The 27,898-nt window shown below is 40.7% G+C and overlaps 2 protein-coding genes across 3 annotated transcripts; one reads left to right on the plus strand and one right to left on the minus strand.

Annotated features, from left to right (window-relative positions):
- The first annotated feature begins 912 nt into the window (after positions 1–912).
- Positions 913–10,848, plus strand: uba6 (ubiquitin like modifier activating enzyme 6). Of its 2 annotated transcripts, none has more exons than XM_088419582.1 (32): positions 913–948; positions 1,405–1,497; positions 1,594–1,688; positions 2,045–2,073; positions 2,297–2,391; positions 2,490–2,601; positions 2,728–2,808; positions 2,908–3,030; positions 3,186–3,309; positions 3,420–3,523; positions 3,587–3,649; positions 3,950–4,026; positions 4,126–4,192; positions 4,321–4,464; positions 4,540–4,686; positions 4,761–4,841; positions 4,950–5,027; positions 5,457–5,638; positions 5,776–5,881; positions 5,978–6,067; positions 6,164–6,244; positions 6,333–6,461; positions 6,609–6,660; positions 6,737–6,800; positions 6,879–6,948; positions 7,244–7,315; positions 7,395–7,518; positions 8,471–8,664; positions 8,798–8,925; positions 9,321–9,408; positions 9,500–9,594; positions 9,734–10,848. In XM_088419582.1, the coding sequence occupies exons 2-32, from the start codon at positions 1,457–1,459 to the stop codon at positions 9,873–9,875; spliced, it is 3,078 nt and encodes a 1,025-aa protein (XP_088275708.1). In that variant the 5' UTR covers positions 913–948; positions 1,405–1,456; the 3' UTR covers positions 9,876–10,848. The 2 variants fall into 2 exon arrangements, with proteins under 2 accessions (XP_088275708.1, XP_088275709.1); XM_088419583.1 differs by lacking the exon at positions 913–948 and adding an exon at positions 1,263–1,322.
- Positions 10,753–27,598, minus strand: polq (polymerase (DNA directed), theta). The gene is made up of 35 exons (XM_088419180.1): positions 27,528–27,598; positions 27,371–27,437; positions 26,949–27,289; positions 26,651–26,877; positions 25,971–26,147; positions 25,761–25,891; positions 25,525–25,681; positions 25,337–25,448; positions 25,009–25,210; positions 24,783–24,924; positions 23,995–24,141; positions 23,494–23,706; positions 23,256–23,398; positions 22,982–23,171; positions 22,445–22,587; positions 22,143–22,336; positions 21,761–21,885; positions 20,844–21,087; positions 18,941–20,309; positions 16,896–18,231; positions 16,633–16,764; positions 16,371–16,561; positions 15,731–15,938; positions 15,465–15,658; positions 14,835–14,963; positions 14,592–14,766; positions 14,378–14,498; positions 13,458–13,561; positions 13,288–13,370; positions 13,119–13,220; positions 12,932–13,043; positions 11,959–12,083; positions 11,647–11,782; positions 11,447–11,553; positions 10,753–11,193 (listed from the first exon to the last, which is right to left on the minus strand). The coding sequence occupies exons 1-35, from the start codon at positions 27,596–27,598 to the stop codon at positions 11,080–11,082; spliced, it is 7,764 nt and encodes a 2,587-aa protein (XP_088275306.1). The 3' UTR covers positions 10,753–11,079.
- Positions 27,599–27,898: the final 300 nt, after the last annotated feature.

Below are 27,898 nucleotides of genomic sequence, written 5' to 3' on the forward strand. Positions count from 1 at the left end.
CTATCCATCTATATATGTGTGTACTGTACATATGATTGAATGATTCTTTGATATTATTGAACATATACACAAACAATTCCATCAAAATAAATAAAATAAACAAAATCAGAAGAATAAAAATCAAAATATAATAGTGCAATTCATATGTTCAAGAGTACTTCTCTAGTTCTACGCCCTTGTTCTTTCTAAAAGAAAAAGGATCATGTCATCCTCCAGTAAATGTGAGTTATTCATATAGTACATAATATATATATATATATATATATATATATATATATATATATATATATATATATATATATATATATATATATATATATATATATATATATATATATATATATATATATATATATATATATATATGTGTGTGTATGTGTATAAAATACAATACTCAGCTTTGACTGAAATGTTACAAAGATATTTTACTATTATTAGTGTAGTAGAATTGTGCAATTTACAAATTTACAGCAACATATTTTAGTGTGCTATTTGCGCTATAGAATCTTATAAATAGGCCTATAAACGGTAAGTGTTCTATTTTGCTTTGTCAGTTTATTTTAAAAACTGCAAATCCGTTTGTGAAAATTGAAGTCACTGATAGTGCGCGTCTTTATTAATCGAGCACCAATAATTTGAAGACGATAAAAAAGACAAGTGAATAAAAATAAATTAAACAAATAATGGTATTGAAAAGGTTGCTGAGCTCTAAGAATTTTAAGTAACATGTGTTCAAATAAGTTGTTTATAATTAAGGAACGGAGACACATGTTTCCATGCCATTAAGTTATTGATGTTCGGAAACGTACGTCACAAGACTTTTATAATTTGACGAGTTCGTTCGACGATGGTAATCACGTGATAGTGATAACCCGGAAACGTTCGAAATTTCTAACCAATCACAATCATTCACTCGCCACCGTTCCTCGCGCATGCTGACTAGACAACGTATGAAAGATTTCTTCAATTTAACAATTCTAACAACGACTCTAATTGTATTCTTTCGGGCTTATCATTCACTTATCATCTTCCTCTTTCAGCAGTGTGACTCTTTACGAATTACTTTCAACTAATTTACGCATGCACAATGTCAGTGCTCGTCACCGGTACCAGGCACTGTCACCGGGGTAGCTAGCTGCCTGCAGCTACCCATTTAGAGCTTGCTAAGCTGTACTTTATATGTTAATGTACATTGTATGTTTGGGTTCTGGTAAAGAGGATCTGTTTAGAACTTCTGCTTCGTTAGTCAATATTTGATAAAGGCCACTTTAACGATAACTAGAGTTAGCTGGCATGTAGTTAGCCAATAAGCTGCAACTACGGTGCGTTTTATTTGTTTTGTTTTTTTACACTAACAGCAATATTTGTGGCATCTCATCTGCTCGTCCCTTTGTGTTTTTGTAGATTTCTTCGTTATCTCTCTACCAGTCGATTTCCAATCTATTTCCCTCCCAGTATGGCTGAAGATTCGATGGAAATAGATGACTCTCTTTACAGGTAAGTGGTGTGAGAAATTGCGTGATTGCCAAGAACAATGTTTTGGCGAAGTAACTTCTGTCTTACAAAAGTCATTACTTCTTCCCCTCTGTTCAGTCGTCAGCGCTATGTATTGGGAGACAGCGCCATGCACCAGATGGCTCAGTCCGCAGTGTTTCTCAGTGGAATGGGAGGGCTGGGAATAGAGATAGGTACGCTATTGCACTATTGTAATATACGGCTATACTTGCTTACCTTTACATTAGTTGCTTTTGCACAATTGGGAGATTGAAAATATTCAACACACATTTTTGTGTGAAATGTACTATACTCAAGGAAGTCTAACATTTCTGAGGGACATTTTGCCAGTGTTGATCATAAATAGGCATTATTATTGTCGTGAAATTGATATAGGAATTGACAGGGTGAATATTCATCAAGAAAGTAGAGAGTTTCAAAGAGCTACTTTATGTTATCTTCAAATTGTGAAATTGTACCCAGTGAAGTGTCCATTATGCACATGATCAAAGAAATAGAAAACTTACGATAGGCATCTTTGTTTTCACAGCAAAAAACATTGTCCTTGCTGGTGTGAAGGTAGGCGCTCTTTTCAAATTTTTTGGGTAATCTTGTGAAATGTGCAGCATGATGGGAGAAGATAGATATTTGCCTCACAGTCAAGATTCATAGCTCACCCATTTGCCTATTGTGAATGTGTTATTGTAAAAGGATGAATGTGATAAATAGCTTGTGAAATACTTTTCAATTGCCTTAAATGTTAAGAAATAATTAGAATGCAGTGTATATTTTTTCTGTGCAGTCAGTCACTCTCCATGACACAAAGCAGTGTGAGACCTGGGATCTGGGCTCTAATTTTTTTATACACAAAGAGGATGTGTTGAGCCAGCGAAAAAGGTAATGAGCATCAGAGATGAGCCATCTATATTTTCTCATATGTCACAGTGTTGTACATCCATGCCAATCTCATATATCCTTCTATATACTTTTTTAAGGGCCGAGGCAGTTTGCCCCCGAGTCATGGAGTTGAACCCTTATGTCCATGTGGACACATCAATCTCTGCTCTGGATGACAACACCGATCTTGGCTTTCTCCAAAAGTATCAGGTATTTTAAATGAGGATTGCATGTGTACTTAATGGAATGTGTAGAAAATACACTGCATAAAACGAGAATGTTCCCCAATATTGTAATCGGTATGTATCATTTTTAACACTTTTTTTTTTTTTTCAGTGTGTGATCCTGACCGAAGCCAGACTGAGCCTTCAGAAAAGAGTGAATGAGTTTTGCCACTCACAACGCCCACCCATCAAAGTAGGCCTCGTAGACACAATCAAACTACAACAACAGATGTCTGTCCAGATCACACGTCCCGTGAAGAGTTAACTGATGTGAATTACGCTGTCTCGACAGTTCATTGGCTGTGATACATATGGCATTTGTGTGCGGGTGTTCTGTGATTTCGGAGAGCAGTTTGAAGTGTCCGATCCCACAGGGGAAGAACCCAAGGAGATTTTCATCCAAAGCATCACTCATGTGAGCAGTTAACAATTTGTCACCCGATACTTAGAGTGACTTTGGAGTAGTAAGCTTGATTTTGCTTAAAAATATCCTGTTGTGGCTTCCAACCACCTGGAGATATATCTATCTATCTATATATTTTTTTTTTATTTGAATATTTTTCTGCTCAGGACAATCCTGGTGTTGTAACCTGCTTAGACAATAGGCCTCATGGCCTCCAGAGTGGCCAGAGCGTCATTTTCAGAGAAGTCAATGGCATGGTGGAACTCAACGGCACCTCCCGACAGGTTTCAGGTATTTGTATTGTTTCCGGCAAGATTTGTTTTGGGGTTTTTTTCTGCACAAGCTGACACGATAGTGAAGATAAGTGAGAAACGTGTTCTTTTATTTGTGTCTATCTTTAGTACTTTCGCCTCACAGTTTTGCAATAGGGGACACGTCACAACTACAAGCATATGCACATGGAGGTTTCTTCGTCCTTGTGAAAACCCCAAAGATATGCAAATTTGTAAGTTAATATAATTTATAATGATGAATACTTAAGTAAAACATGTTTGCTCTGAACTTCTAGGAATCACTCGAGAAACAGCTGTGGGATCCTCAGGTCTTGACTCCAGACTTCAGCAAACCAGAGGTGATTTTTGACAGCGGGTGTTGGGGTTGTGCACTAGTGTATTTTACAGCAACACATCCTTTCTTTAACCATTTACTGGGCACAGACTCCAAAATATCTGTCTAGTCTTGGCCACATTTTTCAGGGGATAGGTACGGATTCCTGTTACACAACAATGCACAAGTAATTGGTCCTAGTAGCCATAAGATGCTGGCAAAACACTACGTTTGTTTGAATACTGCTTCTCAACTCGCTTCAACATACTTGAACAACTAACCAGAAATTGTAATCATTTTAATTTACCTGGTATCTTTCCATCAGGCACCACTACAGATCCATGCTGCCATGTTGGCTCTGGACACCTTTCAGGAACAACACAATAGACTTCCCAACACAGGGTAAACAAATGATTTCAGTGCCAAATCTGCCTTTTGTATGGAACTCATTTGTGTGTGTAGTTTGTCATTTTAATACATTATTTTACTTTATGACACCAGCTGTTTACAGGACGCTGAGACTTTGCTGAAGTTAACTGAGGGGGTGAATGCATCTCTCAGGAATAAAGTGAGTCCCTCCCCAAAACATGTTTGCATTGAAAACATTGTTTAGAAACTTCCATGTCATTCATGTAAACAAAAAGCTTTTAAAGTTCGTTAACCTCATTACGGTGGTGATGTTTTCTCTGTGTTTAGGCACCTGTGAATGCTGAGTTGGTGCAGTGGCTGGCGAGGACGGCGAGGGGGACCCTTCCTCCGCTAGCGGCTGCTGTAGGAGGCCTTGCCAGCCAGGAGGTTCTTAAAGCCATCACAGGAAAATTTGCGCCTTTGCAACAATGGGTCAGTCGTACATACCGCGTCAGCATCAGGCACCCTGACAGCGTTTTGTAACAATGTTTTTTGTTCTTGGTGTAGTTCTATCTTGATGCCATTGAAGTAGTAAAGCCACTTCAGTCTCTGCCTGCTGAGGAGTTTCTTCCTTGGGGAGACCGTTATGATGGACTGCGAGCTTGTATTGGGAAATCCTTGTGTGGGGAGCTGCACAAGCTCAGGGTATTCATGGTAAGTTTTGTCAAGATCTTAAACAGAAATCTCCAGATTAACTTGAATTGAATGCTCATTTTGCTTTCTTGCAGGTGGGCTGCGGTGCTATAGGCTGTGAAATGCTGAAAAATTTTGCCCTCCTTGGAGTGGGGTTGGCTCAGAGCTCGGGAGAGGTGGGCACTTCATTTTTGCTGCTTGGTTTTTAACCACATATCTGTTATGTCATGATTTTTTTTTTTTTTTTACTAACTGAACATGTATTCTTCCACATTTGTCTTCAGGTTTGTATCACAGATCCAGACCTCATAGAAAAGTCCAACCTGAATCGTCAGTTTCTTTTCAGGCCACAGCATATACAGGTGAGATGGTCATTACGAAGTCTACTTTTTTTTTTCCATCTGCATGATTTTGTAGGATTTAAAAATTATTATGATTATTACTATTGTTTTTTTTTTTTACTTGATTGTTTTTACCTCCCATTGTAAGCAGCATTTAATATAAACAATGCTGAGTTGTTCTTTTTCCTCAATTGATGTTTTTTTTGTGTGTGTGTGTGTGTGTGTGGGGGGGGGGGGGGGGGGGCTTTTTTGTTTTGTTTTTTTTTTCCCCTTGCTGTGCGATGTCATGCTGGTGACAAACAATCGCCAGGCAAGCCACCGGTTGACCACGATCAACTGATATCGGCACCCCTGATTTATATTTTCCACAAATTGTATTCAAACTCAATATTGGTAGCTAGGTCACTCTCCCCATCGTCCCCGCGCTTCAAAAATACTTTTTCTTGTCAGAAACCAAAAAGTACAACAGCAGCAGACGCTACTCTGAAAATCAACCCTGACCTGCAATTGGACGCTCACCTGAACAAAGTGTGTCCTGCTACAGAGAACATCTACAGTGACTGCTTCTATTCACGCCTCAACCTGGTGGTCACTGCACTGGACAATGTAGAGGCACGAAGATATGTGGACAGGTTGGTCAAAATTCACCTGCATCCCCAAGCGGCGATTACAGTGTGCTCTTTGATGATCAATTCATATCAATAATAACTTGGATTTCTATCGCGCCTTTCAAAGGGCCCCGATACATTTTTAACTGTGTGTTTTTCAGTCGCTGTGTATCCAATCAGAGAGCCCTCCTGGACTCAGGTACCATGGGAACTAAAGGACATACGGAGATCATTGTGCCGAATCTGACAGAGTCCTACAATAGCCATGTGAGTATACTTGCAGTCACACACTTTCTGCAAAGTTTACTGTTCTTAAAGACACCGAATCAGTAAGTTCTTGATTCCCCTAACTTTGTTTACCAGAGGGACCCGCCAGAAGAGGAGATCCCCTTCTGTACCCTCAAATCGTTCCCTTCGGTCATAGAGCACACCATCCAGTGGGCCAGGGACAAGGTGGACCCTCGTAAAGCCATCAGAATTAATTCCCGCGTTATACCAAAAATGGTGGTGGTTAATCCTATCGTGCTAATTAATTCTTTCCCCATCTAGTTTGAGAATGCGTTTGTCCAGAAGCCCTCCATGTACAACTCTTTCTGGCAGACCCACACATCTCCTGAATTTGTGCTACAGGTGCAAAACAGTCTTTTGTCATTCATTTACACAATGAAATGCTTCTCTTCTTCTTTTTTTTTTTAATTTTAAATAACTGTGCTTGCAGAGGATGCAGGCAGGTGAAAGTTTGGAGGGCTCATTCGAAGTCATTAAACTGCTCAACAGGCGGCCCCATTGTTGGGAACAGTGCATAACATTGGCTCGGCTTAAATTTGAAAAGTATTTCAAGAGAAAGGTAAGCACTCCCGCACAATTCGATGTGAAACCATCATTAATGTTATCTATGCTTCTTTTGGGGGTTTATGCTCTTTGTTATTGTAAATGTTGTCCTTAAGGAGAGTTAGAGCCTTAAGATTTTGAATGGAATGATCTGTTCATGCAGGCCCTGCAGCTTCTGCATGCTTTCCCATTGGACACGAGGTTAAAAGATGGAAGTAAGTTTTCAACAAATTCCCATGGACACATATTCTACTCTTGGCAACAAAACACATCTCTATCTCCATTTGTCAGGTTTATTTTGGCAGTCCCCCAAAAGACCGCCAGCTCCCATCGATTTTGACTTAAAAGACCCCCTGTGAGTAAACTGCTGACATTACTGCTCTGTGTAATGCACAATTCATCTTACTTCACTGTTTCGCCTCTTTCACTTCAGGCACTTCACTTTTATTGTCAGCATGGCCAGGCTCTTTGCTGCGATTTATAATATTCCTTACTCGGAGAAGGTACGTCATCGAATTGTATGCATGCAGAGCATAGCACGTATTGCAGGCATACGTTGAAATCTTTGTACCCTCAAAATGATCAGTTGTCTAGAGACCCCAAATTAGCCTAACTGTTCAACCGTTATCATAGCCATCGTCAAAGAGAGCAAGCAATATTCAATACAACACCGACATATAGATTAGCCCCTACAAAAAAAAAAAAGCAATTTCCCAACCGTGACACAGAAAGTATTGAGCTGACGTCTGCAATATGCAAGATGATTGCTTTGTTATTATTTTTTCACTTCCCTTTCAGGATGTCTGTGTAGCGGCTGTGGCGGAAATCCTGTCTCGTGTGAAGATCCCTGAATACCAGCCCTCTGTCAAAGTATGATTTAATGTCACGTGTAGATTTACTATGGCAGGTAATAATCCCAATTGATATTTTTATAACACCTTCATTACAGTGTATTGAGACAGACGAGGCGGCAAAGAAGCCCGATCAATTGAAGATGCCACTAAGCAGTGAAGAAGAGAGAGCGGCTATCGGGCAACTGCAACATGCCATTGCCGGCGACTTTGTTAAAGCAGGTACACTTAGGAAACAGCTCATGTTGTCTGTCTTCAGATATTTATAATGCGGCTCTCTACTGGGTTGCACTGATTTACCCGTTGGAAACGTTTGATTTGAGACATGTGCATGCAAGTAAAAAAAAAAAAAAAAAAAAAAAAAGACCATGGCCTCCTGGTTCTCTGTCTCATTTTCTAATGTTGAATTATTAAATATCAAAATTTTTGTTTCATTGAAGGGACAGTGTGTCAGATTTAGACCATTTTCATTAACAAGGAATTCAATGATTCTAAATTTCAAAAACTTGCAAATGATGTGTTCTTAATGACCAACAGTATGATTGAAATATAATCATAGGTCTAGAGTGGCACTTCTCTGGTGGTGGCCATGTTTGTTGTAGCTATGTACAATAGTAAATGCAGCACCTTCAGCACTTCCTGCTGTCCGTCATGAAAAACGGTCTAAATCTTACACACGATCTTTTTAAGGATTGTTTGAATACATGTTTTGACAAAAGGGTTACATTTTTTTTCCTAGAATGAGTTTTTTCTCCTCCTAAAGAAAGCATACTTCTCAGTAATTCAAAACATTTATTTCTATTATTAATGTAAAAGCTGATGGAAGATAATGCTTGGAAGAACCTTGCCTTCATGCCGATTATATTTTGGAACCCACAGTATTTTTTGTTCTTTGTGCTATTCAAAAACTCAAATATTTGCTGTGTTGGTGCTATTGCTTTGGCACCATCTTGAGGTACAATTCCCCAAAGAACTATGTTAAAGTGAATTGAAGAGCTTTTCCGCCATATTCAAAACTTATTCTGAATGTTGCCTGTTTTTTTTGTTTGTTTCTTTTTATTTTAGCAAAGAGGACAAATTTGATATAAGTTCTAGTGTAGCATCATCCGACTTAGTACCCACCGAATATTGTACCGTAACTGCAGTGTTGAGGGCATCCCCATGTGATACTCAGACAGGTTGCGGATGTCGCCGCTGGAGTTCGAGAAGGACGACGACAGCAACGGCCACTTGGACTTTGTGACGTCAGCGTCCGCACTCAGAGCCAAGATGTACTCCATCGAACCCGCCGACAGATTCAAGACCAAACGCATTGCTGGCAAGATCATCCCTGCCATCGCTACGGCGACGGCAGCTGTGGCTGGTCTGGTGAGAAGAATAACGCAATACAATTCTTTGGTAGCAATAGAGCAACAATCATTCCTCAGTGGCTGTCCGGTTATATAACGCAGTAGTTTGATATACTTGATTGTAATGGGGTCAAGTACTTGTTTTGCCTTAGGTGGCCTTGGAGTTAATCAAGATAGTTGGAGGCTATGGCTTTGAATCTTTGAAAAACTGCTTTTTCAACTTGGCCCTTCCTGTGGTTGTCTTCACTGAGCCAGCGGCTGTCAAACGGACACTCATCAGGTAACAGTGTTGCAAATATTAGAAATGTATTTCAGGGCAGGTTGGCTAAAATAAGGGACAAATACACACTGTAAGCCAATTGATCAGCTCACCAAATAAGTCTTTTTGAGCATCTATTAGAAGTGTGCGCTACCCTGTGGCAGAAAAAGATATTACCTCGAAATGCCACACAGGTTTATCAAACATACATTTTATGTGGGTTACAGATCATTCATGGGTTTAGGAGTTGATATCAGGCTATAGTAAGGAAAATAAAAAAGTTTACTTTTCAAACCCAGCTCTAGTAAACGTTTCCTTGCCACACAGAACAGGAGCAATCTGGGTCTTAATGAGGACGCAAGCATTTTAGAAATGTGAGCTATAATGTTGTGATGTTTTCATGATGTGTCTTTCAGGGACAACATCTACTTTTCCATTTGGGACTGCTGGACTATCAGCGGCCACCAGGACTTCACCTTGTCTGATTTCATGAATGCAGTCAGGGTTAGAAACATTCTTGACTTACAATGTGCCGTGTTGCTCTCTTTTATTATTAGCACTTTGTTTACAGTGTGCTTCTATATTTCCATTTCAGGAAAAGTATGGAATCGAACCCACGATGGTTGTCCATGGTGTGAAAATGCTTTATGTACCTGTGATACCAGGTCACTCAAAGAGACTTAAAATGGCGTAAGTTCTTAAGATTTTTCGTCGTTATTTTTTTTTTTAGTTAGCCATCTAGTTTAGCCAGAGTTCATTTGCACCCTCCCTGATGCAAGCCTTCAAGTGTTGGAAAATATCACCCAAAATAGTGCTTTGATCCATGCAGGATGCAGAAGCTGATCAAGCCATCGGCAGGCCGCCAGTACGTCGACCTCACGGTATCGTTTGCTCCGGAGAGAGCTGAGGACGAAGACCTCGCCGGTCCCCCCATCAGGTACTTCTTCAGCCGCGATGAACACATGCCCTGATGGCATCCCACTTCCTATCTCCTTAACGAACGCAATGGGAGCGGCCAGGAAATGGTTGCAGCACACACTCCTCCTCAGCCTTGGTTTCTGGTTTTCTTGCCTCTTTGTCAAGCAGAGAAACATGAAGGTTCCCGGGTAGCACTTAACTGTATTTGTGTACATACCTTATGTTCTTTTTAGTTTTTTTTTTTTTTACTGTAATGAAGTGGACAACGCCGTCTCTGCAGATGCCTTAAGACCTCGTTTTTTTTTTTTTTTTGGTGGTACTCACTCCTGTTTAAAAAAAAAAAAAAAAAGACAAAAAATATTTACAGAATCATGCAAACTTCACACCACCGTTTTTTTCCTTTATGACAAGTTTTTGGCTATTTCCTGTATTTAAATCCTTCACTGCCCACCAAGTTGAAATACATCTTTGATGTCTATAGCAGTGAATGAGTTAAGGACGCTCAATTTTGGTTTAAAAGTGTAACATATCAGTAATTTGAGATTCTGCCATAGATGATCATTATTTCTACATTTCAGCAGCCTTCAGCTACACCTGTAACTAGTAACCAAAAAAAAAAAAAAAAAAAGTCAAACGCTTGTTTCTGATATTTCCAAAACATTGTTTTGTTAATCATCTTTGCTGCACTGTCTTCTGGGATCACAAGCAACATTTTCTTTAGGATTTGTTTTTCTGGCATTCATTTTCTGCTTGCTGACTTGTTTTTAATTAGATGTCAGGTTAAAGTATCTATTGTGTTGCACATCTGATCTGTTGAGTTTGTTGTTGAATTGTTGAAGAAAAATGACATGGTGTTAAGTACCACCTCCAAACACGAACTGGTTTCCTTCATTTTATTCAAAAAAGTTTGTTCCACAAGATTTTCCATAAACATCCCCAGTCGCAAATCAAAACTATCAATGAGCAATGTTTATAGTGTTAGGTCTTGTGTAGTTCAATAAAAATGGGAATTTTCAGGCTGTGAAATCTGTATTTTTTTGTTTTGCAACACCATACGATTTTTAATGTCAAGATCCGTTTATTACATTGCTGTGTCATGGATATGTTAAGATACTAGTTCATACAGTTTTAAAAAAATTCAAGTTGCCAGTATGTATATCTCCTTTATCCAGCTCATATGCCTTGATTAGTGCAATTACCATGTCATTCATGATGCTGTTGTTAAAAATATTATACTTAAATATGACAGACACAACATTAAATATCCAAGTCCTGCAAATTCCCCCAGCTGGGTCCTGCCTTTACTTTGGCTTTTAGCTTCACGTAAAGTTTTACTGCTGACTCCATCTCCCTCTTCACTATCTGAGCCACCTGGAAGCAAACAAAATCAGGACAGTTACTCTTAGGTGGCCTATATATCCACACTGTATATCTAAGTTTTAGCACACATTTAATACAATTTAGGGTTGTCGCTATTAAATATTTTTAGAAATTATTCTAATTTTCCATCGATTTAACCAAATAATGTGAGTCATTTTCTCTAAAATGTATGACAATAAAATATGAGACCCCCCCCCAAAAAATTACTGCACAACTTTTGTTTATTTGATATGGGTTATCAAACCTGTATGAGATTCTCTTCTGCAGTTTCATAGATGAGTTCATCATGGAGCTGCAGGACAAAGTAGGCGCCTCTCAAGTGTGCGCCTCTCCGAGAATGACTGGCTGTGCCTACAGTAGGCAGTTTTTTTTTTTTTACATCAGGCATGCACGCCACAGATACGAGATGTGCTCCACAGTGTGAGCACATGCGGTGCGCGTTACCTGCGAGTGTGTGCTGGTGAGATAGTGGAGCGGCGGGATATGTTTTTCTCAGCCGCCGCTGGATGTTGACGGTGGCGCGTTTAACAATGTCTGCTGCCGAGCCCTGGACAGTTGTGTTCACCGCCTGACGCTCCGCCTGGACATGATGACAAGAAATGAGCCAAAACCCAATTTTTGTGATAATCTGGGTTTTCGTTTTGTTGTTAGCACAGAATTGTATTTAGCTGAAATACTGCGGAGGTGTTTGAAAATGGTAAATAGGAATTTCCATGACGCAGATATATTTTTCTTTCATATGAATTGAATGCATACATGTGCTTTGACGTGAGGATTTGTGCTGCTGATCCCAGGAAGGTATCTGCGACGTCCCATCAGCGTCTGAACGTAACCATCTTTGATGCACTTCTTCACTGTTTCTCTGAGAAAACAGTTGATCCCTACACACAGAACAACCCAGTAAGACAAAATGTGAAAGCTGTAACAAAAATTCTGCCACAACAAATTTTTGAACAATCACGAGAGGGATTTATTTTGCTATGTTTCTCTTTCCATTGGGAGTTTATAGCGCATCATTCCTATTCTTTGTTTTTGTTTTTATTTTCATTTTTAGACTCCATTCATGTTCCCGAGGACAAAATATTGATACAAAACCTACTAAACCCCAATACAAGTTCATTTAATGAATTATTACTATTATTATACAGTATAATGAAAGGAAAAAGGTGTCAATTTGCTCTTCTTTGTATGAAAGCTGCTTTTCTGGTGTATGACAGGCACCAGGTGGATAAAATACTTTCCAAATCAGCACAATAAAGCATAGAATGGTGCCATATTATACAATCTTATCTCATTCCTCTTCTTACCTCAAACCCTCAGCTCCACTCCTCCACTCCAATCCTCGTTCCACTTTCAAATGAACTCAAATGTACAGTCTTACCCAGAAAACCCCCCCAATTTGTGACACATATGTGTGTGTGTGCAATATATTTTTTATATATATATATATATATATATATATATATATATATATATATATAAACATTTATGATTAAAAATACACATACAACTATGGCATAATTAAGGTTTAATAATGACAGATTTACTGCAGTAATCTTAAGTCCTTAAGTCCTAAATATGTAAAGTAAAAATACTATTCACATTAAAAAAAATTCTGTGGGGTGTACGGGAGGGGTTTCTACTTCACGGATTTCATTTTTGCGAAAAATGAAATAATTAGGGTAGTGGATGACCTCTGGCCCACATAGGAAGACAATGCTGTTCCTACCTTTGTATCTGGATTTGAAACTCTCGATATAGCAGGCGGCATCATTCTCCTCCACGCCCATCTGCTCTCCCAAAGACTTGGCTCCCATTCCGTAAATGATGCCATAGCAAATCTGAAGAAATCAACGAACTGGAGGGCTAAGTGCCTTTGAATGAAATGTCCGTATCGCACGAGAGTGTTGACGCACCTGTTTGGCTTGCTGTCTGAGTTTGTCATTGACAGTCTCGGGGTCAACGCTTTTCCATTCGGCAGCGATGCAGCGAAATACGTCCGTGCCCCCATTCAGCACCTGCCACACACACATACACATTTAATTCTAGTTCTCTCAAGAGTTAATACTGTGTGTCAATCCAAACCTGCAGCAGACGTTGATCTTTGGACAGATGAGCCAGGACCCTCAACTCCAACTGGGAGTAATCAACCGCCAATATCATCCCGCCTGCAGCAAAAATGAACGTGAGCCCAACAAATGTGAGACGTGGGAAAATTGTGGGTGAGTACGCATACACCGAAATGCGTCACGGACCTGTGAATGGTACGAAAGCGTGTCTCATGCTGACGGAGAAAGACGGGCCTCGATTGGCGGCCTCACTCGTGGGAAATGACGGGGCCAAAGAACATCTCTTCTTTCTGAAAGCGCAAAACGTAATGATGAAAAATGTACTCACACAGCAGGTGGCGCTGCAATGTGAAAAGCAGCATTTCTGTTTTTGCTTGACGGTAAACGACGAGACACTTCGATTTAGGGGTGGGAATCTTCAATTCGATTCTGATTTGTGGGTCTCCGATTCCATTCAGAATCAATTTGATTCAAAACGATTCCGTTCAATTCAAAATGATTTCTGCTTCAATCTACAGGTGCGCAAAGAATCATCGTACAACTTGAGTCGGCTTTGCGAGACAAAATAACAAAAGGAGACTGTCGTTTTTGTTTATTTATATTCTTGAGCTTTGATTTTTTAAGGAACGAACCTTTTTTCCACAAAACCAGCTTGTGGTCAACTGCTATTGTTTAAAGCTCGCTATATATTGTAATGTTTTCTTAGTATAAAATTAAATGAAACAAAAAGTAAGTGCATCGCTACGATAGGTTTTAAATAATCGCTTAAAAACCCATTTTCCTGAGATGGTTTTGTTCTTACCAGGGTATTCAGTATTTGATTGGTTTGATATTAGTATTTTATTGCTTGGTTTCCAAGGTCCTCTTCCCATGTATTTCCTTTTACAACCACAATCAACAAATTAATCTGTATTACTTTATTATGGATGTCCAGTATCAAACCCATAACCTATAAATTGCTAGAACAGATGAACCTGTCGTGTACATAACTAACATAAAGTCACAGCTAATCCCTTTCTCTGACAGCGTTGATAATAAAAATTGGACATTATTGTTTGAAAAGTCTTATCTATTGTACAAAGTACATCAAAGCAGTGCTGACGTACCCAGGTTTACTCTTGTGGCGGCCATCTTGTGAAGGCGGGCTCTCTCCCACCACAGTTGCCATGTAAATGTCAAAGTCTTTGGGCACGTTCTGTATGTTAGGCTCCGTAAAGCTCACTCGACCTAAATGAGTCGGAAAGAAAATTGTAAAAATTGATGCTTATGAATATTTTCCACGGCTGTCCAGATTCAGTGGCATAGATGTGAAGCGTGTACCTGTAGCTGTGTGCGTCTGGACTACAGGGTAGATTCTATCCATGGCCAGTGTAGAGTGGTATTGCTTCTCCCTTTGCAGCGGGAACACCACTTTAGTCAAAGCGTTGGTGATCCTCCTCCACTCCAGAATCACGCCTGGGAGAGGATGCAGAGGACGCAGCTTCTCCAGAACATCCTGACAACAGCAGTTGAGTGTAACGGGGCTCGTTCACAGCTTTCTTTGGGTAGAAATAAGCGCTTCACCTTGGTCGTGCTGAAGTGCTTCCCGAGACGAACTTTGCCTCCTCCCCTGCTGGTGTATCCAAGGGTCTTCTTGCCTTTTGATGCCCCCACCTCACCATTTGGAGGCAGATGGAGCTCTAAGAACAAAACCTACAAAAAGGATATGCATGCTGAGACATACTTTTTGGGGGTTTTTTTCCCCCCTCTGGAATATATCCTTTAGGTATTCATTGGAAATGTGTACTTATTGTAACACCTTAATATGCCAGAAAATGGCACCAAAGCCCTGGATAGCATGGGCTAAGTCATGGGCTATTGTAAGTACCCAAGTAGGCTTATTGGATTGCTGCTGTGTACTGTATATGTCAGGGACCTTTGTACCCCAATGCGGAAAATACTTTTTGAAATGTTAAAAATTCCTTAATGTACCTTTTAGAAGAATCTTGTAAGATGTGCTTTAAATTATGTAAAAGTGTTTTGGGGTCACAGTTTGTGATATATTACAATTTAAACTAGTCAACAAATTTTGGGAGAAAGGCATCCATTACCAGCATACAAGATTGATCACTACCCCCCACGAATATCAAAGGTTTACCGCGCTCCAAAGAAAAAAAGCTTTCTTGGCAGAAGTGGAATAAAACAGCATCTCACCTGTGCTACGTCGTCGATGCAGGTAAGGGAGAAGCTGTGCCCCGCCAGCTCATAGGCTTGAGATTCTAGCGCTGCCAGTTTGGCTTGCATCACGTGCTTTTGACGCTCACACTCGTCCACACTGAAGCCCAGTCCGTTCAACTCCAACAGAGCCAGACACACTTGCGAGGGCATCTCGATGCTCCTGAAGGACTCTGCGCAAGCCGCGACAAGAAATGACGTGTCATGTCAAAATTGCCCTGTCATTATAGCTTATTTAATCATACCAAGCATGCCGTCTTTGAGTAGTTGAGTGTTGAGACGGTTCATAACAGTGTATACGAGTACACTAGTGGTTGCCGCCCTCACACGGGGACAGTGAGCATGCACATTTCCAAGGCCATCCAACAGAGGGAGCTCTTCAGGGCAGTAGACAGTGATCATGTTGGCCAGCGTCCTCTCCTCGGTGCCGGGGTCAATCAGCCAGCATGCCACCTATGGGAAAACATCCATCTCAGGGGGGTGTGGCCATTTTGCCACTTGACAAAACGACATCACATGTGCTCCTGGACTCAGGTAACAACCAATCATAGCTCAGATTGTAACCATCGCATGATGGCTCACAGAAAACATGTGAGCTGGGATTGCCTGAGGCTTGAGCACATGCGAGGAAGTCATTTTTCAGTTTACAGTACAGCAAGTGGCAAAATCTGTTGTTAAAATTATTACTTGTGCATAAAAAAGTACTTATCAAATTAATTATAGACAAATTAACTTTTATTTCTGAAAATGGCTAATTAATTTTAGTATTCTTTTAACTTCATATCCCTTATCTCAAATCAACTTTCCCAATTGAAATGAATCAAAATGCCATTATTTCAGTCATGCTTCGCCAAAACATAAACATTTCAGACTCTGTACTCTTACCTTGGGATCCTCACATTTCCCCTCCAAACTGATGCCACAGCTCAGCACTAACTTTTTGTACACCTGGATAGTATCATATGTGACAACCGTGCCGGCTGATGGCCTGCTGAGGAGGTCCTTCACATGGTTGAGTCGCTCACCCACTGGCAAACTGCTATCCAGCTCCGGAGGAGCAAGACTTAAACTCAAACCTAAGAAACAAAGAAAAATATTACCTCAATCCTGTCTGGATTAATGTGTTTGTGTGTGCATGTGTGTGTACCTTTATTCTGCTTTCGCTGAAAAGATATGTAGAATGCATCTCTTGCTCCCCAGCAGACAGACAATCCAATCAGCAGCAGTCCATCACTGCCTCTTACCATCAAACCATCTGCACCTTGGAGCTTCTGTGGCACTGTTTGCACAAAGCGCATCCACATTGTGGACTGACTGGATTTATGGCTCAGATTATAACCACATTTTACCACAAATGCAAAAAAAACTAAAAAAAATAAAAAAATAAAATAAAAACAATGCATTGACTACCTCTTTTATGTTTCCCTCCAATTTCCTCTCCAGACTCCAGCTGGTGCTCGACTCTTTCACAAGCCAAAGCCAGAGAATAGCGTTCTTTAGTTTTCCACTCATTAATGAACGTCTCGAAAAGGGATTTGTCACCCGAAACGTCGATAATGGAAAATAGGCTACAGTTGCTGGAGGAGAGCGATGCATCTTGGGAGAGCTGGAGAGAGAAGCCGTTGTTGGAGTCCGGCGACTTGCTCTCGCAGGGAGGATCCAGCGCGGCAGAGTCAGGAGATAAATTATGGTTCATGGACTGGTGTCGGGAACCGGATGTTCCCTTGGTGTGCTGCTCTGATTTGCGCGTCATATTTTCGGATTTTGAAAATGCTCCTGGCAGATCAGTGGCGGAGCATTTTGGAGCTTTCCCAGGCAAAATGCCAGAGGAGGTCGACTGATTGAGTGGCTGGATGGTGAGAGGCAACTGCGTAGTTGTAGTTTTTAGCTTTATTCTGGGCGTCACAGGTGGTGTCTCCTGAGTGGGGGGTATCATGTCCCCAGCAGAGTCGGGCCTCTGCATTTCACTCTCGGTTGCTTGAGGCTGAACAGAAACTGACTCGGGATTTGCATGGACAGGCTTCTGGCTTCTTTTCATCTCCTGGAATGGCGTGGGAGACTTTTTGGAGGTCTGTGCATGGAATGAAGCAGCAATTTGCTTAGTGTTGTCCATGTGGCCCAATACACAGTTTTGCACAGGCTGATCAGACATACTGGGCCAGCAATCAAATATCTCCTGTAGACCGGGACTGCAATAAAACCTGCTCTGAGATGCACCGTCTGCATGTGTTGGTTTTGAAATGAGATCATCTGATGGTCCATAGATGAGTTGACCTTCCTGTTCCTTCTTGTCACATTCCTCACTGACGCACGTTCTGGGCAGTATAGATTGTGGCTCAGCTGGCTCAAATGACAGGTTCTCCCCAGGAGGAACGTGACCTTCCAGGTGACCGGCCTCCTGCCTCTCCAGAAAGTGCTCGCCCACCAGCAAAGAGTCACCCCACTCTGACAGGTTGAAAGAAGACTCACCCCACTGGATCGCTTCATGCTTCTCTGCCTCGTGGTTGACAAGGAGCTCGCTGCGCCGTTTTTCTTGAGGGGTCAGTAGGGGGCGGATGGCGCTCACGTGCTGGCTGTCTTGCTCCTCATGGGCTAATCGATCTCCATCCATTTGGTGCGGGCTCAGAGAGTTGTCGTAAAGGCTGTCAAACAAGAAGCTGCTGCTTCTGTTTGGATCGTCCACAGCAGCATCAGGAGCAGCATCCGTATTACAGTTACCTCCATCCACAATGTTGTCAGCAGCAGTCTGCGGGAAAATCCGAACCCTTGAGTATACAATTATTAACCATTAACCTGCATCTCTAGAAAGCATTAAAGAGAAAATGAAATAAAATAAATCTTAGTAATAATAATAATAACAGTAAGTGGTTCTCTCCAAACTATTCTTCAAACTAAATGTAGTTTTCTGATTAGTATTCCATTTGTGACATATATATTAAGCAGCAAAAGCTTTTTTTTTTTATCCAGCTCAGGGGGCGGCCAATATGCGACTTCCGGTAGACTGAAATTGACATCACAGATGCTCAAGGCTCAGGAAATGACCAAACACAGCTCACCTGTTTTCAGGTTCAGTCGGTTGGTGAAGTTTGCAAGTTGAGCAGCTACTTCAGCCCTGAGCAACTGTGTTGTCATTTTTGGTTGATAGTAAATGACATGGCCACGATATTGGCATGTTTTTTAGCCTGCGCAACTCTATTAGAAATCAGTGCAAGCCAAAAACACGTGGCCAGTCTCTGTCTGTTCCAGTAACCAATTCTGAAACAGACCTTTTGAGTGCTAGACAGTGGACACTATTTTATGTACAGTATTTTGGTTTTGGGCCTGTTAAATCAAGGCTGCGCTGTATTTATGTAACCACCCTACGTATTGAGATACAAACCACTCTAGCAAACTGTCAAGAACTATACCATTTCTGGGAAACAATGTGGAAAAATGATACAGCTGCTATGACTCACCTGATGACTGGTATCAAGGATGAGCCCCAGCTGGCTGTCGGTCAGAGAAATATTGAACAGGTGGCATTTGTTGTTCAGGGCTTCGGGTCTGACATTTCCACTTTCTTTGACATGCCTCTCCATTCCAGGTTCTACTATTACTTCATTTAGAATATGGTGGCCTCTGTTGTTCAAATGTTGCACATGTCCCCCATTTCCAATGCTGCATTCTAATTCTCGCTGAACAATTATCTGTTCAGTCTGAGTGTCCAATTGAAAACTGTCCCCAAACGTTTCTTCTCCCCGTTTAACCTCCTGCTGCAGTTCTTCATTTTGATCCTCTACTGCATAGAGCTCTGGAGAAGAAAACATGTCCACCTCTGCACCCTCCAATCTTCTTTTTTTGGTCTCAGGTGAGAATAGTGAGGCTGAGGGAGGACGAGAAGAATCTGACATGTCTACTTGTTTATCCAGAGGAAGTGTGTTAAAAGTCTTTTGAGCAGGGCCCTGGACAAGCTCAGCAGCGTTTAAAGCATGTGAAGTCAGTTCAGTCGAGTCTTCTGGCTTTTTGTCACTTTGTATAGATTGTAGGACTTTGTTCAGGATTCTTGAATGCTTCAGTTTCCCGGGCTCCTTGGGTGAGACGCCAAGCATTGTAGCATTATCGAAGTCTGATTTTTTTGTGTGAACACTTGGGTTTTCTTCTAACTTGGAACTTGGTGCTCTCAAACGAGGAAAAGGAATTAGAGGGGTATTTGGTTCAGAGGGCTGTTGGAGTTGAAACATCGGGCTGGACAAAATTTCAGCTAATTCCTGTGTCATGCATTTTACGGGACCATTCGGCTGCTGAGTTTCCTTGCTGACTGAAACTTGAATTGTGACTCCTTCTTGCACTACCTGGTTGCTTGACCCCCTCTTTTCCAGCCTATCTTCACTTTTGCTATTGCCAGCTTTGGACTCCTTTCTTTGTTCAGTAACATTGTGGCCTGAATTTTTTTGGCTTTGCATCTCTAATTTTCTCTCAAAAACTGCCACCTCCAGTTTGCAGTTTCCATGATCTATTCTAGGTTCTCTTTGATTCCGCTGTGAAGTTGGATCAACATCCTCCATCTTGTTGTTCTGAACCTTATCTTCCTCTTGATGGTGTTTAACACCACCAGTCTGAACTAATTGTGAACTATGGAAAACAGGAGCACCAGAGGGTAGTGTGGCAGGGTCCCACTGAATGCCCAGCTGTGCCAAGTCTCCCTGAAGAAGGAGCTTTGCCTCTGATACAATTGCAACGGCTGCTTCCTGCTCCGTCAGAGCCTGCCCATTGCTCACCCACACACAGCGCAGTTTCCGTCGCTCCACAGCCTCCAACTCACTTTCATCCACCGCACGCTTGGAACTGAGGAAAAACAGTTAGACTTACCTTTGTTTCACAAAGCTTCAACAAGTATTTGGCAGCACTTCATTGAAAGACTGCTGTAATTTATTGCTGTCAAAGTTCATCAATTCAACTTGTGATGCATTAGTTGAACAATGAATTTGAATACTAGACAATAAGTTTAGATTAGTTAAGATTTGCATAGTTTTAGCCTTAAAATAACCTTCACATATGCATCAATTCACTCCAAAATGGCTGGAACTAAATGAATCAAGTACTTAAGCAGTTATTAATTTATAAGTACTTCAATACTAATTAACTAAAAGGCATCCTTTAGAAGACATTATAAATGTAATTTTCTTTTGTCATTGAAATTTGTTCAACAGAAGAATCTGCACAGTGGGACTCTAATAGGCGAACTGCAATATCACGGGGGATATGTGCAGTGATGTTACATTTTAAAAACAATGTGTGAATATTGTATAATAAAACGGTCATTATGTTGCTGAGTAACCACGGTTTGTGCATGTCTTACTCACATCAAAATCCGCCTACCTCTTAAAGGGGACAGCATTTCTCAGAGCTTTCTCCACATCAGCTACTGAAGCCCTGGCGAGCTCAGCGACAGTGCAAAGGCCTTGTGCATATAGTGCTCGGGCCCTTGTGGCAGTCAGAAGGGAAACCCTTACCAGGTCCACAAGTTCACGTTGAACACCAAAGCTCAGCCTGGTCTGGTACTGCGACAGCAACAGCTCCATGTTGCCCCAGCCCAGACGCTTGCAGAACACTGTCACCATACCTAAAGTATGAATTAAGCAGTCATCAAATAACGGTATACATAAAACAACATTCAATCCCAAAGATATATTTTAAGTCTTTTGAGAGTCCAACCAGTTACAGTTACTTATTTATATATTTTTTGAGATTTGTTTCAAGGGTTAGGTTAAATGAGTGTCTGAAAATGGCTGGCAATGAATTACTTCTAAACATCTGCACTCACAGGAAACAACATTAGAAACTCCTTCAATTATTCATTTTTACATAAACCCAATACATAATTTTGACAACGTTATAAAATTCCTCAAATAGAGTTCATGCCATGCAAATGTCTGCAAGTTGTTTCCTTTGAACTGACTTCAGTACTATTAATTGTTTGGCACATAAAAAGTACCATAAACTATTAAACGATACCCAGTGTGATACATTGTGGTTGTCTAAAAGCATACACTTCTAATTATGTTGGTACGGTAATATTTTGTGTGGATTTTACCTAACTCTGTAAGTAGCTTATTAACAGTAAGTACATGATGAGAGGAATAAGCTACCTGCGAACATGTCATTAAAATCTTTTTGCTGTACTTGCTAAATTCATCAGAAATTGAACACATTAGAATGCGAAAGCCACAATATGATGTAAAGTGGCATTTTATATCTGCCATGGTATCACAATTTCCGCATTCATTCACAAGTACCTGCATATGAGGCAGCAGACTGTTGGAGAGACTGCAACTGCCCACGATTGCAGTTGTATTTGGATGCCACTGCTCCCAAAGGTACCTCTTTCACCAGATCCTGCAGTACCAGAGTTGTAAAGAACCTGTGAAGGCATAGTAAAAGATAGGTGCAGTTTTTTAATGTAAATGTAAAATTATTATGATTAAATGCAACTAATTTTAGCAATTCTATATATATCACTTTTCCATAATTAGATGATTAGTTCAATTTTTCAAAGAATATACTGTAAACTTGTATGTGCATGAAGCTAACGCTTTGTACTTCTGCATTCAATCAGTGAATATAAATACATACATACTGTAATTGTTACTTACATACTTACTTAAAAGTATCCATTACCTTTTGTGAATTGCCATTTGTCTGTGTTGCTTCTCAGTCTTGGCGACAAGTTTCCCCCCAACTGAGCGAGCCAGGAAACCCTCCTGGACACCCACCAACTCAGCCACTCTCTTCATCGATGAAGACAGCTGCTCCCACAGACAGAAGAACTGATACCAATCTATTGTAGTCCATTCTGCATATAATGGAGTGATCTAGTGGGGAAAATGTTCAATAACATTTTTGCATTTATACTGTACCAGAATTACCTTGCTTGAGAAGGTGTTCTGTTAAAAAGATTATGTAGAGCTTATGAACATTACCAAATACAGAACGTGCAGGTCATTTTCTAGCACAAAGCCCTTCATAGCGCGCTGGAGGTCTGCAAAAATTCCCAGTGCCTCGGTAGGAGAGAGGGAGGACGCTAGTGTGGCAGCACCGAGTTGAGTGGGACAGTATTGCTCCTCTGTAAATGGACACCAACACAACATGGATAAGAAGGCTAAGGACCTGTAAACACTGAAACACATGTAAGAGAGTTGGTGCTTAAACTCACCAAGCAAGTGTTAAACTAATAAATAAATCAGCCTTTTTGATGAGAGGCCTCTGACAGTGTCACAAGATGTGAACACATTCACTAATATTAATGGCAATAGACATCAGAGATCCATTTTTACTGTATCTGACACCTATAGGTTAAAGCGTCAAATATTTTGTGTGATGCCCACCCCCAACATTTGAGGAATTGCAGGCTGCGTTGAACCAAAACAGAACATGTCCTATGAGTTAATCCAAACATCTAGTGGAGAAAAAGTAAGAAAAACAGTTGAAGCTAGTGATGGCTTCTGGACACTTCTTACCTTGTCCATCTTTTTGGACACTGATGAATTCATTCTCCATGAGCCATTCAACACAAGCTTCAATTGCCCCCTTGTTGCTTTCTTCTTTAAACTCCTCTTTGCTGTTACAGTTTGTGCTGGCAGCCAGAAGTGAACACGAGGCATATAACTTCACATCTTGTGGAGTGCTGGCTACTCCACCCACAATGATCTGCAAGAGGGGTTGATGCGACGTGATAAAATAGACTAAAATGACCCAAATGTGGCACATTTAATCAATTGGTGACAATCAAACCTCTAGAATGGCTCGCAGCATGCTGGTGGTGACACCGTCTCCCACCCTTTTCACCAAGCAGCTCCTGATTGGCTGAAGATTACCTGTCAGGAGACTAATGCCTTTCTGACGCTCCGCCTCCTTGCACACCAACACACTCTCACCTGGAATGAGGGAAAAACTCATCATGTATCAACAAAAATGACAGTTTTCTATCACTTATGTGATGTTGTCTTCTCCTGTTCAACTACTTGCATACCCATGGTGTCCACTCCTTTCCTCCCTGCTCGTCCAGCCATCTGTTTATATGTAAGCGGGTCCAGCAAGTGTCCATTGAAGGTAGGGGTTCGAATGATGACCCTGCGGGCAGGGAGATTGACCCCTGACGATAGAGTGGAGGTGGCAGCCAAGACCCTGACCATACCCTGACGGAAAGCTCCCTCCAGCACATCACGTTCGTCAAATGTCAGACCTGCAGAGACCCATTTCATTCTGATATCACTCAGGAGAGATGTTTAAAGAAGTACAGCTTCTTGACTTTGTACATTTATATTTACAGAGAAATACAAAAGCACAGATAGTAAAATAAACACATCAATGAGAACTATGAGGCTAAATTTAGTATAACTGGAGAAATGACATGGTGCACTAATGGGAAAATTGTGGTTTTACTGCAAATAAAATATATTAAGATATATTTTAGCTCGTATATTGTACAATTACAACATGATTTGAGGATTGTTTATGGTTGTGTATTTACCAGCATGGTGAAAAGCTACCCCCCAAGGCACACTGCGTTTCAGAATGGGATCCAATCCTGCTGGGGTCCGACTCAATTGGGCTATGACATCCACTAGTCCATGCTGATCCAAGCACACTGGTTGAGGTTCTAAATTGCCCTCACGTTCTGAAATACAGTTAGAAAAGAAAAACAATGAACCCTTGGATAGTCACAATTTGGCATTTACTGATTCTGATTTTTTTTTTTTTAACTGAGCCACTGTCATTTGCTGAAAAATTAAATGACCGGATTTAGAAGTTATCAGAAATTAAAATTAATTTAATTTCCAAATTATGTTGGATTAAAAAAATCTCGATTATTTTATTTGACTTTTTTTTATAAACCTAAACAATAATCGAAAAATATATGGCTTCCCTTAATTCATATGCTTTTTTTTTTCAACAGTTTCCTTACTATGTTCAGCAGTCCACAATAAAACACAATTTGACAAAAAAATTATAAACATTAAAAACACAAACCAAAGATTTAAGCATGGGGTGGTATTAGAAATGTTCCTGGAAGCTCTACTTATAAGTGCATTCATTTCACCCCCAAAAAGTTCTTGAAGTGTTCTTTTTTATCAAAACATATGTACTCTTAGTAGGAAAGAATGTTTAATGAGTTGTAATTCACTTCAAAGCAAATGTCTAAAATTTAAAAGTGTAAAGTTAGTATGCCAACTGAATATGGTTGTCACTAAATAATCCAGTGGTTCAAAACCTTTAATTACACACAGTATTGATCAAAGGCGTGAAACAGGAACATACCAGGATGTTTGAGATTGTAGAACTCTCTGGCAATACTATCGGCCAGTTTCTCACACCAATTCTTGGAGGGGCAGAACAGCAACACGGAATGGCCTTCCCGCACCGTCTCATAACACAGACTCACGATGTGCTCATCATCACCCTTAAAGAACATACAGTAGTGGTGACTAAAATAGAAAGTTTTATTTATCGAGTCACACATTAGGCCACACCCAGTGTCATGTACCTTTATAGGGAGTGCTGGAGTAAACTGTCTAACCACAGAGAGGCTCTTGTCATAGATGCTGCAGCCCACCTTTAGATGCTCCTGCAAGGGTACTGGTCTGTAGTCGGTCTGGTAAAGCTCTGCACCTAACCAGCTGGCCAGGAGAGACAAGTTGGGCAAGGTGGCACTCATACCTATTATCTGCACCCCGTCAGAAAGAGACCTATCAGAACAAGAAATCAGTCTGAAATAAAATAAAATAAGGCACACTGACAAGCCACATTTAGGGCACCCGCAAAATGCAAGGATATTCAATAGAAGGTGAATTCATCTAAAACTAGACACAAACCCAGTGATGTTCCGCTTTTGTTCAATGTAGCGAATTTTGGTCAAAAGAAGTTCAAGTAGATATCCCCTTCCGGAATCTCCAACCATGTGCAACTCATCCACCACAACCACACCTGGAGGAACAAATATACACATGTAAAACTCACACATGATCACCACTCACAAGATGACTTTCAGAAGGGGTCGAACCAAGTAAAGCCATGTTGCCTTCTTCTATTAGTCTGTTAACGAGAGAGTTGGCCTTCTCTATGGTGCAGACAGCCACATCCACTGCGCTTAAGCCACCAGCAACTGATGTGCTTCCCATGAAGCCATTCACACGCACGCCAGCCTCTTCAAAAATGCTCTGCAAGACCACAGAAATCAATGAAGTGCACTATTTGCAAAAGTGCATCATTTACCGTAATCTGCTTTTTACTCCTTACCTGAAGGTAGTGCATCTTCTCTTTGGCCACAGAAACAAATGGCAAAATCAAGAGAGCTTTCCTTTTAGTTTCCAATACACGCTTCAGTATCAGCAACTCAGACACCAGAGTCTTTCCAGCACTAGTCGGAGCTAAACAATGGGAAGAATACATGTTACATACACAATACACACATTTAAAAAAATAAAATGACGGTGTTCTGTGCTTTACCAGAGTAGACCAAGTTGCCCCCTTGCAGAACATGACCAAGAGTGAGGCAATGAGCCTGCCAGTCAAACATGTGGGTTACTCTATGTTTGTGATAAGACTCCAAGACCGAAGTGGGCAAACCCCAACTGGATAACAACAGCTTGTCAGATTGTGAAACGGGAACACGCAAGGCCAAGACTGTGCAGTGGAGAAACACAGAAATTTCAGTGAAATGTCATGTCAATAATAAAATGAAATTAAAAAATGGACACTGGTATAAGTGACACAGTGCAAATGTTCGTGTAAAGTATAGCCTTGCAAATATGATATCAGAGAGGTATTCAGTTCAGTATGTTTATATGACTACATTTCTGATTATGGGGGAAATAAGTACTGTAATTGAGTACAGATGAAGTCAAACCTAAAATGCCCTTTACAATAATATAATCTATGTGCCTTCACCAGTCTAAAAATTGCATTTTGATTAACATTCCTTGAGTAGAATAATCATGTAACAGTTGCCAGCTGAGCAAGGGGGGGGGCAGAGAACACATTATTTTAACATTTTTTGTGGGGTTTGCTCCTTATTTAACGATGAAAGCAACTGATATTGAATGATACACTTCAATATTTTTAGTTCAATGTTTTTAGTTCATAACAACGAAATAATCTATGACCATAGTCATATGGAGTTGCTTTACCTGGCTGAGGTAAAGTGTTACTAAAAGTACAAGGCTCGAGGCCGCTGGGAACCGTCAGGATGGAAGCAGACTGATTCTGTGGTGACTGATGCAGTTTGGACAACTTCGCGGCAGCAGCGATGTGCGAGTGACTGAACAAAATGTAGTCCCCAGAAGTGTCATGAGATGGACCTGCATTTGTATTCTCATGTTCTTTTTTTTCCTTGTTAGAGGAAGGTGTCTGCCTGCTCAAATACAAAGAATAAAATAGCAACAGGAAAAAGCAAAAGATATGAGATAACTTCAAGTTAAGACTTACATAGTGGATTTTCCAACACCTTGGTGACTTTTGGAATTATTTCTGATGCATGCAGAAGTTGGTGCTGAATCTTTGCTCTTCTGACACCCAGCAGGCTGCTGTAATTCTTCCAAGTCCTCACTGAAGAGAAGCCGTTGAGCAAGGTCTTTGCAATTGGCTCTTCTAGATGTTTTCCTGCACGTTTGCTTGAAGGCATTTTCATGGTTGCTGTGAAGTTCTTCGTCAGCTGAAAGGTGTGCTTTTTTCTGCGCATCAGGTGTATTATTTGCAGGATCTATCGCCTGCATTACGTGCAGGATCTCTTCATCAAGAGCGAGCGTGGATTCTCCCAGCGCAACACCCTACACAGGATACAATCTGGTGGCCTCTTGTGTAATGATGTGGCATTAAGGGTATACAGAACATTTTTTTGTTTAACTCACCAATGTGCCACCTCTGTCAGAGAGATCACTTGTCTTTAACGGGTTGTCACTATGAGTTAGCTCATCACTGTCGGACAGCAAAAAAGTTAGCATTCATCCGCGAACAATTGTATTAAAGCTTTAGTCATACATTTCAAATCTACGACAGAAAACTTACAACTTTTTTTTCTTGATCTTGTGTTGACCCATGTAGCATCTTCTCTTCAGAGGAAGACCAGGAGCACTCATGTTGTGCTGATTTTAATAGGCGCGTTTGAACGTTGTCGTTATTTAACATGACATCGGTTTTGTGTCCCGTTGCCGTTAATAAACTATTTTACATGTAAATACAAAATAATTACATACAAAGAAAAACAACTGTGGATTGATGAGACTGGCGAGAGAAAAGAAAACACGCTACTTTCGCCTTAAGTGGGAAATCAAAAGTTCCGCCATATGGGCTTTCGATGTTTCACAAAAACAGTCCGACAGGAAACAAATTATAGCATGCAAAGCTTCCTGGATGATTTTTATGGAATCATATTTGTT

This window comes from Hippichthys cyanospilos, chromosome 7 (genome assembly GCF_059441005.1).
Source record: "Hippichthys cyanospilos isolate Australia breed blue-spotted pipefish chromosome 7, RoL_Hcya_1.0, whole genome shotgun sequence".
In the NCBI taxonomy this organism is placed as follows: Eukaryota; Metazoa; Chordata; class Actinopteri; order Syngnathiformes; family Syngnathidae; genus Hippichthys; species Hippichthys cyanospilos.

Excerpts from the sequence above, each read along its gene's own strand:
- polq (XM_088419180.1), bottom strand. The coding sequence starts at position 27,598 with ATGAGTGCTCCTGGTCTTCCTCTGAAGAGAAGATGCTACATGGGTCAA. Across the intron at positions 25,682-25,760 it reads AGAAGATGCACTACCTTCAG|AGCATTTTTGAAGAGGCTGG; the intron begins GTAAGGAGTAAA and ends GTGGTCTTGCAG. Across the intron at positions 16,765-16,895 it reads TGGAGGGAAACATAAAAGAG|TGCCACAGAAGCTCCAAGGT; the intron begins GTAGTCAATGCA and ends TTGTGCAAACAG.
- uba6 (XM_088419582.1), top strand. The coding sequence starts at position 1,457 with ATGGCTGAAGATTCGATGGAAATAGATGACTCTCTTTACAG. Across the intron at positions 7,316-7,394 it reads AATACCAGCCCTCTGTCAAA|TGTATTGAGACAGACGAGGC; the intron begins GTATGATTTAAT and ends CCTTCATTACAG. Across the intron at positions 7,519-8,470 it reads CGGCGACTTTGTTAAAGCAG|ACAGGTTGCGGATGTCGCCG; the intron begins GTACACTTAGGA and ends TGTGATACTCAG.